We start from the raw sequence: 15,933 nt of genomic DNA, 5'->3' as shown, positions 1-15,933 counted from the left end.
TGCTTAGAAGGAAAGTACTTTGGAATAGAACTGCGCCCCTTGCAGCCCGGTGGGTCCTTGCACACCCCCTGGACCTGAGGGACTCTAGGCAAGGTCTCAAGCGGGGCCCCTCAAGGGTGACCTGCCAACACTGCTTCCTCACTGGAGGACCTAGAGAGGAGGGAGGAAGGGGCCAAGAGGGAACTGCTCTCCTGCACCTCCAAGTCTAGGCATGGTGGGTTACCCAAGTCTTGGTGAATTGACAGGTTACCCACCACCAGGGCAGTTAGTCAAGTGTCCCAGTGGTGTGCCGCGCTCCTGGATGCGATGATGCAGGGCCTCTGTAAATGAGCCTGGGTGAGCCACCTTTTTCCTCTCCCCCTAGGCCTCCTGGACAGAGCATCTGGCCCAGGCCTTGTGCTGACAACGAGGTCCTTTGCAGCAGCCTGGCCTCTAAATTTATGCATCTGCATACCTGCTGCTGACATCTTCTCTGGCTGGGAACTCCTGGCCCTGTATTTAGAGACCTCGAACACACCTGGGCACAGCAAAGGACACCTCTTACATGACCACGGGACCATGGCATCATCAAGGGTGAATGACAAGCGGGGCAAGAATGGCGGGAATTTGGGGGGATTTCTCAAGCTCCTTACTTCCCCATATCTGGTTATTTTGAAAACCCAACCACTTCCTCAGAGTGACCACCCCCCCAGCCACACCCACAGAAAAGAAAAGCCTTTTGAGTTGCATTTTTTGGATATTATTAGCACAATAATATGAATGCTTGGCTAGGCCCCCCAAGAACATTCTAGAGCAGGCAGAGTGTGCAGAGAAGGCAGCTCTGGCCAGGTAACAAGCCAAGGTCACCCAGCAGGCACCCTTCCTAAAGGGAACTTGTGTGGTGTGTGTTTGTGACCATGGAAGTCCTTCCACCCAGGACCTCAGGCAGACCTCGGGCAGGAGCGCTTCCGCATTTCAGAGATGAGAAGATGGGGCTGTGGCTTTCCTGAGCTGAACCTGTTGTGCAATTTCTCCCAGCAGGCCCTGAGCCTTCCCCGGGGCCTCAGAGCCTCCGGCTTACACCCTGCGGTCCAGAAGGACAGTGCAGGGAGGGGTGCTTTAGGCCTCTGGAAGGTTCCTGGAGGAGATCTTGCTTGGGCTGAGAGCAGAGCTGAGCTGGAATGAGCTGGGCCAGGGGGCAGAGGGAAGGGTCAGCAGTAGGAATCCAGGCAGGTGTAGGGATGGGGGTGGACGCCAGTCAGGCCCACGTGGGCTGGGCAGGGACACTGGTGTGCCTCAGAGGGTCTGAGGGTTCAGGAAAGGCCATGGGCATGACCTTTTGCAGTGCCACACTGCTGGACTCTTAATGTTTGTGTTCTTTTTTGTAAACATGGCTCCCCTACCATTTAAGCTTTAGATACCCCAAACCTGGACCCCTCCTCTTCTGAGGGTGGAAAGATGGGGGACAGCAAGAGTGGGGGATAGAAATGGAGGAAGTGGGGCTGTAGAGGGAGCAGACAGGGCTGCCTACCCAGGGCTGAACTCACTCAGGCAGGAAGCACCTTTGGATTTGGGTGCAGGGTCTGGAGATGGCACTTCTGTTTGGGGTCCTGCTCCAAGCTCTTGGGGATGTAGGCCTCAGCTGTGCCTGGCTGCAGGGGACAGGGTGGTGGGAGGCTGCCCAACACCTGAAAGGGGAAGTGGCTGAGAGACATGGAGTCTCCCTGTGGACAGGGGGTGTCCCCCAGTGCTGGCCTCCAGCCAACAGGCCCTGGTTGCTGACCCCTCCTGTCCCACCCTTCCCAGTCCTCCCCTGGGACCAGTGTCTGGAACTGCCCACTTGGAACACAATACTGCAGGAAACCAAACATTCAGGCGCAGGGACGTGCATGTATTTGCATGGGCATGCCCTGCCAAGAGCCCAGAAGAGCACCAGCAGAGGGAACCTGGGCCGAGGGAGCAGACAGCATGGGCCTGCGGTGGGGGTAGGGGGTTCTCTGATAGTGCAGCCCCCGCTCCAGCACCTCATACACGTGGGACTCACCAAGTTCTCACAAGGCCTCACTGAACAGGTGCCATTTGTTGTTGCAGTTTTCTCGCAGGGAATCCCAGGCACAGAGAGGCCAAGTAACTGGCCCCAGGTCACACTGGAAGGATGTGAAAGAGGATTTTCTGCCCCTTCCATTTGGCTGGACTCTAGGAGTGGGGAATGGTGGAGATGTGGGGGAGTTGGAGCAAGAGCGGTGGGGCAGGGCAGCCTTTTCCTGCTCTCACACGTCAGGAGGGGCCCTGGGGGTGGGCACAGGGGCTCTGAGGACCTCCCCATGTGCTCCCCGTGGAGGGTCAGGAGTTGTCTGGGTGCTGGTGCTGGGTGGGGTGGACACCACGTGTGCACGTGAGAACCGAGGTAGGGGCCCAGGTGATCCCAGGCTCCCTGCAAGGACTTTGTGTCCAGGAACCAAGGGTCCAGGGCAGAGTATGGACATCACACCTGATAGAGGAATGCCCACCAGAGCCAGCGGCTACTTTGGACGCTAGGGACGGAGGCTGTGGGATGAGGCTGGAGGAAGAAAGGAGAAGAGCAGGTGCCCTGGAGGGGAGGTGGGACAGGGGGATGTCATGTCCCAGGTGCATCCAGGCCCTGGGAGCCGCGTGCTTGTGCCGAGGGTCTTGGGCTTCCGGCATCAAGTCTGAGGTTCATGCCAAGCAGCACAGTGCCAGTGGTGTCACTTAACACCTCTGGCTGGCTGCCTGCCCTCAGCGTCCCCAACACCCATTTTCAGTGGCCACTTTCCTGAGAAGGTGGGCCAGTGGCCTCAAGGCAGCAGAGGACTCAGTCTCAGCATCCCTGGCCCGAGCTCAGAGGATTCCTGGGTGAGCTGGCCCTCGCAGAGGCTCCTGTGCCCACCTGCTCCCTCTGCAGGTGGCCAGCAGCAGGTGTGCCCTGTGCCAGGATAAAGGCTTCCTGACCCCAGGAGACCCTCCCTCCCCCACCTCAGGCTGCCAGCCCAGGGAGCACCTTAGATGCTCTCTGGCATTCTGTGAGGCAGTTGGCAGTTAAAACATTCAAGTAACAGATTTATTCCACAGAGAAGTGGGGGCGGAGGTTGAAACCAGGTGAACCCACTGTTCAGGCTGTCAGTCACCCAGAAACTGCACCCATGGTCCTTGCAGAAGCAACCCCTGAGAAGGTGCCAGTCCCAGCCACCGCTCCCCAGGGGCAAAGCTGAGGGGGAGGCAGTGTGGACCTGGTGCCTGTGTCTTCCTGATCCTCAGAAATGGGAGATTCAGGCGGGAACGCTTCCCACTGAGAGCAGTCTTCGCTTAGTCATGAACCTGACCCAGGGGAATACTGAGGCAGCCTTCATAACCTTATGGAACACCGAGGGCTGAAGGAAAACTGTGTCCTGCAGTAGAAGCAGGACTCGATCCTGTGGTGGGGGTGGGGGTGGAGTGAGGGGCTCTCCTCACTGAAGTGCACTGTTTCTCATGTGAGGGGGGCTGATGCTCATTCTTTCTTGTAAGATGCAGTTCTTTTCATTCAAAGATGAAGACGGTCTGATCTGAAGAGAAGTATTGTCTATGGAGTAAGGTCCTTCGTATCTTGGGGAGGGAAGGGGAGGGCGTGGCTCAGGCTCATAAGAGCAAAGGACAGATTGCTGCCCAGGGACGAAGGGCCAGGGCTGGCAGGACGCCACTACTCTGCAGGCCCATCTGAGGACCAGCCACACCTTTCATGGTAAACTCTGGGAGTTGGTGATGGACAGGGAGGCCTGGCGTGCTGCGGTTCATGGGGTCGCAAAGAGTTGGACACCACTAAGCGACTGAACTGTGATGGGGACAAGGGACATGGACAGAAGAGAGGGCAGCAGGGGAGGCAGCTGCCTCCCGACACCGAAACAGCCCCACAAATGAGCAGTCACGCCAAGATCCCTCATGTCAAACTGCTTTATTACATCTTAAATAACAGTACAGTTGAATATAGGATCTATCTTGCATCCAGCTTCCTTGCAGTACATTGACTTTAAAATTAAATACAAAAGGTGAGGGACAGGGTGCAGAGAGCTCTACAGAGGTGCCGACGGGGGCGGGGGCTCATCCCACTCTCTGCGGGTCCAGGGCACAGGGCGCACAGGATGGTGCAAACACAGGTGGAGAAGCCACTGCTGCCGCTACGGGGGCGCTGGTGCGGGGAGGAGGCCCGCGTTGTCCCAGCACCGCTGCCCAACACTGGACGCGCACGGAACCAGGGACATCTGCGTGTTAGAAAAGTGGTCTGCCTCAGCACAAAGGCTGGTTCCCGGGAGAGGCGGGCCGTGAGGAATCCATAAGGGAGGCCAGGGACTCCGTTCCCTGTACACCCCCCACCCCATCCAACAACGATTTTGGAACAGGACTTGTTTTTTAAAGAAAGAAAACAGTGACATCTCGCCAGGCGAGCGTGTAGAGCCGCTAACTGCACGGCCTCCAATGCGATGCGTGTGCACAGAGGGGCGACGCGAAGTGGACAGAGCGCGACGTCACAACTTCAAAGAGGTTATTTCTTAAAAGAAAAAGAACATCTAAGGACTGAGTCCTATATGCACTGTGAGCATTTCTACAGCATGCGGTTCTAAGAGCAAACCCACCCCATATGGCAAACGATCAGGTTTTTTAAAATTTAACTTAGAAAGTTTGAGATCATTATTTTCAAAACATTGATTTGTACATTGTTTCATACACAAATAACTGACTGACTCTCCACGCACAGGACGGCACCGCTCTTGAGGACGGAGGCTCGTGATGGCCGGGTGGGGCACAGGGTAGTGTCGCGCTGTTGTGTCAGCCTCCCTCCAACTTCACAAGGAGACCGGGTGGGACTAAAAACCAAACTGAGGGGAGAGGGTGGGTCAGGGGAAAGGCGCCTGATGTGGCCACTGTTCGTCCGCGTGCTCAGTTCCTTGACTTCTCAGCATCATCCTTCTACACCATGCGCACGACGGTCATGTGACACGAGACGGAAGTAAAAAAACCAGGGACTAAATTTACATCATTAACAATCTCAGAAAGGCCATACCAGACCCTCCTTCTCTGTTTAACTACGAGCAGAAAGAAATATATTTTAAGAAGGAAATATGAATCATGTCTGCAAAATCCTGTTACAAACACAATCTAGAATTCAGAGTCAATTACAAGATGAAGTCCTCAACTTGTTTTGCATGAACATCACCAAACAGGATTATTGATCAAGATTTCAAATAAACTAGTAAAAAGGTGTGTCTGTCTTACAATTACACTCAAGTTTACCTTCTTGTTAACATTTTTATTATAGTATTTCCTTTTAAATTCATTCAAAACAAACAAAAAAAGAAAACAAAGACAATGGTCCCGGAAGGAATGCACGATTCGTTTTAGTTACAGCACAGAGATTCTTCTCTCAGTGGGAATTGTGCTCTTGGTTTCAGCAATAAGTGAGGGGAAGGTCTTGCCCTTTTGAAGTTCTGAGGGGTGCAGGGCGTCCGCGTTAGTAGGGGTAGATGGGAAATGCTATCTGCAACGCTCCAAGGCTGGAATGGTCTTCCAGTCACTGTGGCGTCCACCTGCTGTTTTAAACAGAATTGAGAGACCATGAAGAGTGGCATGGCAGCTGCACCCGCTCAGGATGGGGGCACAGCAAGTACTCAGGCTAACCACAGACCTCACCTGCCTGCAAGCCCAGAGCAGCCACATCCAAATGACTCCAGGAGCCCCAACCCACAGCTCCCCCCATGTTGTGAGGAACGTGGAGCTGCAAGCAGGGAAGGGTGTGGGCTGCCTCTTACCTGTCAGGGTTAGTTCCAGATTTTGAGGAAGCTGTCCCAGGACCCCGTCGCCACGGCCATCCCGTCATCAGTTACTCCCAGGCAGCTCACGCGGTTGTCATGCCCGGCCAAGACCCCTGGGGGCAGAGGACAGTGTGGTCAGCCCGGGGTCCAGCCACTTGCTGAAGTGGACCCAGAAACCCCCACATCCAGTCCCTGCCAGGCCTTGGTGGTGAGGAAAGGATCCCAACACAAAGAGCACAGCACAGAGGGTGGGCCTTCAGGACAGGCACAGCGACCCCCTCCCCCCAGACAGGGCGCCCTGTGACACTCAGTGGTCAGTGCTTGGACAATCATCAGCCACATCTTTCCAGAGGAATCTGAGGCTGTATCTCAGAGCACCCCATGATCTCAGGACAGAGGCTGCAGACCTGGGGGCACTCAGGGGAGCAGGAGAAGAAGAGGGGCCCCCAGAGGAGGCCACAGGCCAATAGCCATGCTCCCTCTCCAGCACTGAGACAGCAAGTTCTCATCTGCACAACCTCCTTCAGTACACTTGACAACCACATACTTCACTTTGCGCTCCAACCTGTGCTTCCAGGGGTCCCTGCTGAACCTGTGCTCCAGCTCTACAATGGGAGGGTGTTACGAGGACGCGGCTGGCCTGGCCCTGCCTGCGTGAGCCACATGGCACCACCAAGAGCTTCTGGTGCCGGGGTCTGGCTCCTGTCCCTCTGCCAGCCCACATGTCGCAGCTGACGTGTGCCCCATCCCTCTGCAGACCCAGCGAGGCCCGGCAGCTGCCTACCTGCCCTGTCGGCCTTGAGGGCATCCCAGACGTTGCAGTTGAAGTCGTCGTACCCTGCGAGAAGGAGGCGCCCGCTCTTGGAGAAGGAGACGGAGGTGATCCCGCAGATGATGTTGTCATGGGAGTAGGTCATGAGCTCCTGGTCTGCACGGAGGTCGAACAGCCGGCAGGTGGCGTCGTCTGAGCCAGTGGCAAATGCGTTGCCGTTCGGGAAGAACTGTAAAGAGCAAGCAAGCCGAGACAGTTTGCAAATGGACAGAAAGAAACACTGGAAACACAGACTGCCCCACGCAGGGTACTGTGGGCACAGGAGTTGGAGACCAGCTAGGACCAGGCTCTGGCCGGAACAGCAGACGCTGTGCAGGGACCAGGAGGGACCAGACCTGGGCAAAGAGTTGGCTTCCCGTCACCATCATGATCCCAAGGAACAGCAAGAGTGTGGCTGTCGCCCACGGCTGGGTGCCCACAGGTGCTGGAGTCAGGCCACCTGACCACGTGAAGGACGGCTCAGCAAGCAGACACTTTCTCCCCCTCCCCACCTCCAGCTCCTCAGATGGCCAGGCCCTCCTGTCAGGGCAACATGGACGAGGGCAGGCTCCCTCCACTGCTGTGCCCTCAGAGCCCCACAGAGGCTGGCCTGACAGGGTCAGTTACGGGACTATTTACCCCCAACAGGAGGAAGCCTCACGGTCAGTCACTGGTTGGTCACCCTGGGAGTGGGACATATGCAGGCCTCACTGGGACAGAGTGCATCACAGCCAAGTCTCCCACAGGGAGTTTTTGTCCATTTGACTGTATTTGCATAGAGAAGACTGAACACCTAACCCTGAAAACATTTTCCAACTGGCTGACACAGCTGCAGCTCCTGAGGACTCCAACCTGCTGACGGCCAGCCAGGGGCCCTGACCCACACCTGTGACCTCAACTCACACAGATGGCATTGATATCGGACTCGTGGCCGGTGAAGGTTTGCCGGCACATCCCTTCTCGCACGTCCCAGAGTTTGGCTGAAGCGTCACAAGCACCAGAGACAAACAGTCTGGTGTCCGGAGCGAGTGAAAGGCTCATGACATCTCCGGTGTGTCCAGTGAATGTGGTCGTCTGCTGGCCAGTCTCGATGTCCCACAGGGCACTGGAACAGAGCAACGACAGGGGTCACCCCCTTGCTTGGAAGACCAGACATGCAACAAACTCCCTCAACCCCCAGGCCTGCAGCCAACATCCACGCTTCATGTAAGACAGATTCGCATTCCTGTAGTGACTTTGCTCAAATGGGTTGTTACGGAGCCAAGCACACACACAACATGGGTGAGTCTGCCTGGGGCTTCTCTGATTCTCACACCAGCTCACACATCAGCAGCAGAGGGAGCCGAGTCCCTGTCCAGGGGGTACACTTGTGGGCTGGGCCGCACACCTGAGCCCTGCAGGGGCTCATAAGGGACAGCAGAAGGCCTCCAGTTGGTGCCCCTGCTGGACAGCTCCATGCCCACCGGAGCCCAGAGGCTGGGTCACTCCATGGGGAGAGCACTCCATGGGGCAGAGCCAAGCTTGGGGCCCGTGGCTATCAGCTCGAGAGGCTACTCTAGGCCAGAGAAAAGTGAGACACAGCAGTGTGGCAAGGATGCATGCGCTGTTTCTGTGCTTCCCCGACAGAAGCACGGCCATCAGATGCTCCTTGTTCCCTGTCAGCCTCACAGAAAACCAGCTCAACCCAGCCCCCACATCCAAGCATGGGGACCCCTCTCTAGGGCCTGAGGGACAAGCAGGAAGGAAGACAGACAACCCCTCCACCCCAAGTCCAAAAAACATCCCTCCCAAGTGAAGAAGCTTCCACAGATACCTTCTAATCAGAGGCTCTTCCCAAACTGGCAGTCAAGACAGACTGCAGATCTTCGGTGAGCACACACACGAAGGACACCTTACCGAGCAGGGCTGGCCAGGGCCCCCGCCCTCCCGTGTGGCCTGCTGGCTCTCAGCCCCCGCATCTTGCCTCAAAGAACTAGAAAAACCCACAGGGACAGTGGGAGCCTGAAATGACTCAACTTCTCGATGATTTTAAAGGATGTGTGTTGGTGCCACAAGTGAACACTTCACAGAGTTTCAGTGTCTTCCATCAATAAGGTGGTGGAAACGCCTGTGACACCTGCTACTTTGAAGCTGTGCTCAGAGCCCAGAGGGAGGCAGCGCTCACCTGAGGGGGCTGAAGCACACCCAAGGCTATTAAGTGTGGCCCAGGAAGGTGAACTGTGAGGAAGAGACAAGCGGGTGTTCCACGCAGAGCTCTCGTTTCAAAATCAGTTCTTAGCTGTTCAAAACTGAAATTTCACATCTACACAGATCACCATGAACTGGCCCACCTCTCTGCACCATGTCTGAAGCCCCGGGGCCGTGTCCAGTTACAGTGGCCTAGCTGAGGGCTTCCCTGTGGCTCAGCTGCGCGGCGGGGAGAACAGTGTGAGACAGGTTCAGCGCGCTAGGACTCACCAGGTGGTGTCTCCAGAGCTGGTAACGATCTGATTGTCATCCAGAAAACGGCAGCAGGACAGGTAACCTGGAAAACAGACCCAACAATGGCCCCAGCTGTGAGCACCTGACTCTACATCTTGTAAATGGAGTGACCACAGTGGGAAGGCCCACGCAAGGTGAGGCAAATGCCATGTCCACTACCTCTGGCCCTGCCCTGTGTGCTGGAAAGAGGAACAAAGCCACACTGCAGGCACTGCGGGCAACAGCAGAGCCACAGGACTGGGCACCAGGAGGAAGGAGGCGCCCTGAGCACACACGCGTCCTCCCCGCCCCTGACGTGGCAGGTGGAGCCAGGACGGAGGGTCTGCAGGGGCAAGAGACTGGGGTGCAGGGCCAGAGGCAGACCTGCTTCTGTGGGACAAGTGCGGGCTCAGCGTGGAAACCGCTGTGTGTCACTCAGTTCCGCGACCCCAACAGCATGAGAGGCGAGGCAGAGCCTTGAGCCAAGGCCAGGTCCCAGCCTGCATCCCCTTTTGGAATAAGGAAGGGCAAACATGAAGAAGATCCATTCTGTAGGGCCTACATTTGATTTCTCCTGAATAAGCCCTGTTCACTACCATCTCTGTTGTCTTAGCACAAGTGACTCTGAGGACTGCACATACGGAGTGAGCACCCCACCCGGGAGGCCCAGAGACAGTGGCAGGGCAGCCCCTGACCCCAGCCAGCTCTTCCCAGGCCACACAGAGCCACGTGTGATGCTGTGTCACTCAGTAAAACCAAAGACAAAATACACACCAAGAGAGGAGAAGCCTGCTGACAGCTGCTGACATGGAAAGCATAAGGTTGTTGAGAAAACAAAGCCTTTACCTAACATATTACCTCACTGTCTCCCATAGAAGAAATAGAGACGACAATTTCAGAATATCAGTTCTGTGCCTAGACAAGGACACGTGGTCAAGTGCTCCCTAGAGTCTACATCATGTCCACAGGACACCGGGGACCACATGGGTGCCCTCAGCCTCCCCCAGGGGCTCCTCCCAAGGTCCCTGAGCTCCTCTCCAAGAACAGCACTCACTTCCTGGCACACTGCCACCCTCATACAAGCCTTCCAGGATCCAGTCCTGGAGCCTCCAGCACTACCCTGTCCGACTGGCGAGCACAGCCGACTGGAAATAGCACTGTGGAGACCCCAGCCCCACCAGCACTGCACACAGGGCCAGACACAGGCACTCCTAGGTCAATGACACAAAGAAACACGTCCTCGAAGATGACTTCTGTCCATCTCCTGCAGCTGGTGGTCACACGGAGCCCATGAGGTTCCTGCCCCGAGAACCAGCAGCTGAATGTTATGGCCATGGACTTCAAGCACCAGCAACGGGCTCTGGCCTCTTCAGGGCCCAGATGGTCAGCACACATCAGCTGGTGGTCCTTAGGAACCAGGCAGGCTGTGTGTGCCCTCACTAGACCCCTTGCCTGTGGAGGTGTGTGCGTGTAGGTGCCCTCAGCAGAACCCCTTCCCATCCTGTGTGTGTGTGTGTGTGTGTGTGTGTGTGTATGCCTGTGTGCCCTTAACAAAATCCCTTCCCCTTGGGTATATATGAGTTTATGTGTACCTGTATGTATGTGCCCTCACCAGAACCCTTGCTCATGGGGGTGTGTGTGTGTGTGCATTTGTGCATTTGTGTGCACCCTAAGTAGAATCCCTTTCCCAAGAGTGTGGGTGTGTGCACGTGTGTGCCTGTGTGCCCTCAGCAGGACCTCTTCCCTGCAGTTTGTGTGTGCACGTGTGTCCCTGTGTGTGTCCTCAGCAGAAAGGTGGCTGGCCCAGGCACTGGTGCCTTTCCAGAGCCCCAGAGGGTCAGGGAAACAGACAAACATGGCACCGAGTGGGGGTGTGCAGGGCCTCTCTGAGACCCGAGTGGCAGCAGGACAACCTGATGCAGGGACGAGCAGGCCACGGTCCAGAGGGAGGAGGCCTGGGATGAAGCAGGACGGGCCCTCTCTCCTCCTACAGCCCAGCCTGCTGGCTCCTGTCACAGAAAAAGGAACCAAAAGGCCGGGGGGCCCCGGACAGCAAGGACAGCCAGCCCACAAACATGAAGCGCTAACCACCGCTGGAGGGCAGGCCATCACGGCCCCAAGCAAGTTCGGGCTAAACTCCTGACCAGGTGATCCCAGGAAGACACTGGTCTGCACTGGGATGGGAGGCTCAGGAAAGAAGAAGGCACTTTCAGGGCATTACTGATTTCTCAAACACATGATCTACTAATGCCTTTTTGCCAAAACAGCACTCAAAAGGTTATTCTGTATGTAATGTAGTCTCAGCAACAACAAACACTCCGTCTCAAGGCTGGATGCTCAGTCCCTGAGTCATTTCCAGAGGGCACCTTGCACTCCGCAGGACAGACAACTTAGAAGGAAGGTGAGACATGTGAGGACAGAGCGCCATCTGACAGGTGCTCCCTCAGCCCCGCAAGCGCTCCCACAGCCTGGGAGGCCAACTCGAGAGAAGGAATCTCAGCTTGCTCCAGGTGGGCCCCGTATCTTATGGAAACAACAGCAACATGAAACTGCTCACAGGAGCCACCTTCTTGAGGCTGTACAAGCTTGATGCCTGCCCCGACTCTGCAGACACCACCAAGCATGAGGGCCTGCTGAGAAGAGCACCCAGATGGGTTTTATTGCAACTGAGCTCTAAGATCCTTCAAGAAAATGTCCCAACCCTGGCTTAATGCTCAGGCCTGAGACGCCCGAATGAGGGGTACCAATGCCCTCAGATGAAGTTAGGAAGGACAGAGACGAGACAGACCACACATGCTCCAATCTACTGAGTCCATTGACCTTTCACACACTCGCCCGACTAAAGGGAGGCTACATGAAGCTCATCGAACGTTAACCTTTATTGATCTGAAGCATCATGTCTGAAAAGTCACAAATACCCTTAAGATGTCGAATATTTAAAACACACCACTCAGCTCTCAAGAAGTAAGAGTTCACAATGCATGAAGGAAACACAATTTCTAACGCATTCTAATACTAGTTTTTTTTTTTTTTTTCAGCAAAGTGCTAAAAAATTTAAAAGATTTAATTAAAAATGGAAGTCCATACACTGAACTGGATAATAAGAGATTGATAAACAGTAAGAACGTTTTTTAAGTGTTGCGAGTTCACTGACACTGTAAGCAAAGTGGCTTATGAAGGGTGCTCACTGGACAGAAGCCCCGTTCACAAGGATGGGGCAGGCAGGCTAGGCTGGGTTCCACCCCCAGGAGTAACCTTCCCACAACAACTATGAGCTCTGGACAAATATAAAACAAACTCCTACAAACACTGGAAGCAGCAGACGACAAAATGCAGGGAAGCCTGCACTTGGAGGCACTGGGGGACCTTGCTTTTCAGGTGCTGTGCCTGCAGGCAGGTCCCCTCCTGCGACAGCCACAACCACGCAGCCACACCTCAGACAGCACATCTGTGGCCCAACTTTCTTGAGCAGCCAGTAAAGGGTTCTGGGCAACCACAGCCAGAAAGTGAAAGAAGAAAACCTAGAAAGGAGAAAGCCATACAAGGCCCTAAAAAATCACACACTGACTCCCCCACATCTGTCCAAAGCACACATAGGCAAGGCAGCTGAGCCCACACAGCATGGCTGCTCCCCACAGGACCACACGGCAGGATTCCAGGAGGGGAGTCTGCACAATACAATAGCCGCAAAAGCCCAGGATACAAGTCAAATCACTAGATGCACCGAGAAGCAGGAAAATGTCACCTACATTCGAGAGGAAGGAGCCACCAAGACCAACCTCAAGGGACTGACTGCTGGAACTGGCAGACAAGAATTCTAAAGGCAGCTCTTGGAACTGCTCACAAGGATCCTATGCTCATTATAAATGTAAAAAGACAGGAAATCTCAGCAGAGAAACGAGAACCATTTTTTAAAAAGCAAACAAATTCTAGAATTGAACAAGTAAACATCTGACTTAAATGGCTTGCTGGGTGGTCTTAACACCACCACGGAGGTGACAGAAGTCGCATGCACTAGAGGACGGCTATGGAGAAGCGGGAGGCGTAATCTAAGAGATGATGCGAATGCACAGGAGAGAGCACCAAGCACAGAAAGTGGACCTCTGAAATTTCCCCAATTTAGTGAAAGACAGAACTTTACAAAGTCAAGGTGTTGAAGCACAATAAACAAAGAAAATCACTCCAAGGCACATCAGTCAAACTGCTGAAAAATAAAGAAAAATCTTTAAAATGCTAAAAGAAAATAATACCAACCCAAAATTAAATATATCAGCAAAAATATTCTTCAGGACTGAAGGACAGTCAGTATTTTCAGGTGAGGACAGACAGAATTCCTTGCTGAGATACAAACTGACTGTAAGAAGTGCTAAAGCAAGCCCCTCAGGCTGAAGGGCAACCAGGAGAAAGCGCATGTCTACAGGAAGGAATGAGCACCAGAAATGGTACAGACTTGAGTAAATGTAAAAGATTATTCAATTTTCTTCAAATAGCTAAGCATGTTTAAAGGAAAAAGTGTAGGACGCTGTCCACAGGCTTCTGAGATGCTTCCTGCTGCCGCCAATCCTGCCCTTCTCTCCAAGGTCACTGGAAGGACTGAGCGCGTTCGGGAGCCTGGAGGAACTCATCTTGGACAACAATCTGCTCGGCGATGACCTCGTGTTGCCAGGGTTACCCAGGCTCCACACCTTAACCCTCAACAAGAACCAAACTTGAAATCCAATCACCTTGTTTTATTGATGGAGTGTTTGAGACCTGAGGTGGTTTAATCACATGTTTGTGTTCACATGATTTCCTGGTTGTTGCCAATATTAGCAAAAAATTGAATAAAAATTATTGAAAATAATTTTTCAAATAGTTATACTGGAAAAAATTTGCAAAAGAGCCAAGATGGCGGAGGAGTAGGACGGGGAGAACACTTTCTCCCCCACAAATTCATCAAAAGAGCATTTAAACATCGAGTAAATTCCACAAAACAACTTCCGAATGCCGGCAGAGGACATCAGGCACCCAGAAAAGCAGCCCAACTCTTCGAAAGGAGAGAGAAGAAATACAGCTCCATCCACCAGAACATCGACACAAGCTTCCCTAACCAGGAAACCTTGACAAGCTACCAGTACAAACCCACACACAGCGAGGAAACGCCACAATAAAGAGAACTCCACAAACTGCCAGAATACAGAAAGGACACCCCAAACTCAGCAATTTAAACAAGATGAAGAGACAGAGGAATAGCCAGCAGATAAAGGAACAGGATAAATGCCCACCAAACCAAACCAAAGAGGAAGAGATAGGGAATCTACCTGATAAAGAATTCCGAATAATGATAGTGAAATTGATCCAAAATCTTGAAATTAAAATGGAATCACAGATAAATAGCCTGGAGGCAAGGATTGAGAAGATGCAAGAAAGGTTTAACAAGGACTTAGAAGAAATAAAAAAGAGTCAATATATAATGAATAATGCAATAAGTGAAATTAAAAACACTCTGGAGGCAACAAATAGTAGAATAACAGAGGCAGAAGATAGGATTAGTGAATTAGAAGATAGAATGGTAGAAATAAATGAATCAGAGAGGATAAAAGAAAAACGAATTAAAAGAAATGAGGACAATCTCAGAGACCTCCAGGACAATATTAAACGCTACAACATTCGAATCATAGGGGTCCCAGAAGAAGAAGACAAAAAGAAAGACCATGAGAAAATACTTGAGGAGATAATAGTTGAAAACTTCCCTAAAATGGGGAAGGAAATAATCACCCAAGTCCAAGAAACCCAGAGAGTCCCAAATAGGATAAACCCAAGGCGAAACACCCCAAGACACATAGTAATCAAATTAACAAAGATCAAACACAAAGAACAAATATTAAAGGCAGCAAGGGAAAAACAACAAATAACACACAAGGGAATTCCCATAAGGATAACAGCTGATCTTTCAATAGAAACTCTTCAAGCCAGGAGGGAATGGCAAGACATACTTAAAATGATGAAAGAAAATAATCTACAGCCCAGATTATTGTACCCAGCAAGGATCTCATTCAAGTATGAAGGAGAAATCAAAAGCTTTTCAGACAAGCAAAAGCTGAGAGAATTCTGCACCACCAAACCAGCTCTCCAACAAATACTAAAGGATATTCTCTAGACAGGAAACACAAAAATTGTGTATAAATTCGAACCCAAAACAATAAAGTAAATGGCAACGGGGTCATACTTATCAGTAATTACCTTAAACGTAAATGGGTTGAATGCCCCAACCAAAAGACAAAGACTGGCTGAATGGATACAAAAACAAGACCCCTGTATATGTTGTCTACAAGAGACCCACCTCAAAACAGGGGACACATACAGACTGAAAGTGAAGGGCTGGAAAAAGATTTTCCATGCGAATAGGGACCAAAAGAAAGCAGGAGTAGCAATACTCATATCAGATAAAATAGACTTTAAAACAAAGACTGTGAAAAGAGACAAAGATGGTCACTACATAATGATCAAAGGATCAATCCAAGAAGAAGATATAACAATTATAAATATATATGCACCCAACACGGGAGCACCGCAGTATGTAAGACAAATGCTAACAAGTATGAAAGAAGAAATTAACAATAACACAATAATAGTGGGAGACTTTAATACCCCACTCACACCTATGGATAGATCAACTAAACAGAAAATTAACAAGGAAACACAAACTTTAAACGATACAATAGACCAGTTAGACCTAATTGATATATATAGGACATTTCATCCCAAAACAATGAATTTCACCTTCTTCTCAAGCGCACATGGAACCTTCTCCAGGATAGATCACATCCTGGGCCATAAAGCTAGCCTTGGTAAATTCAAAAAAATAGAAATCATTCCAAGCATCTTTTCTGACCACAA

At 52.3% G+C, this 15,933-nt stretch overlaps 1 protein-coding gene across 3 annotated transcripts in view; it reads right to left on the bottom strand.

The window, feature by feature from the left end:
• Positions 1-3,909: 3,909 nt before the first annotated feature.
• GNB1 (G protein subunit beta 1) overlaps positions 3,910-15,933 on the bottom strand; it is an 85,028-nt gene continuing 73,004 nt past the window's right edge. For all 3 annotated transcript variants that reach the window (XM_055582493.1, XM_055582492.1, XM_055582495.1), the window contains 5 exons: positions 9,052-9,118; positions 7,498-7,699; positions 6,568-6,784; positions 5,781-5,896; positions 3,910-5,561 (listed from right to left, as the gene is read on the bottom strand). In XM_055582493.1, coding sequence (XP_055438468.1) covers positions 5,790-5,896; positions 6,568-6,784; positions 7,498-7,699; positions 9,052-9,118 — 593 coding nt within the window. In that variant the 3' untranslated portion in view covers positions 3,910-5,561; positions 5,781-5,789. The remainder of the gene's footprint in view (positions 5,562-5,780; positions 5,897-6,567; positions 6,785-7,497; positions 7,700-9,051; positions 9,119-15,933) is intronic.

The sequence above is a fragment of the Bubalus kerabau genome, chromosome 5 (genome assembly GCF_029407905.1).
Source record: "Bubalus kerabau isolate K-KA32 ecotype Philippines breed swamp buffalo chromosome 5, PCC_UOA_SB_1v2, whole genome shotgun sequence".
Lineage (NCBI taxonomy): Eukaryota > Metazoa > Chordata > Mammalia > Artiodactyla > Bovidae > Bubalus > Bubalus kerabau.
Note: the sequence above shows the minus strand (reverse complement) of the source record. Positions and strands in the feature narration are given on the sequence as shown.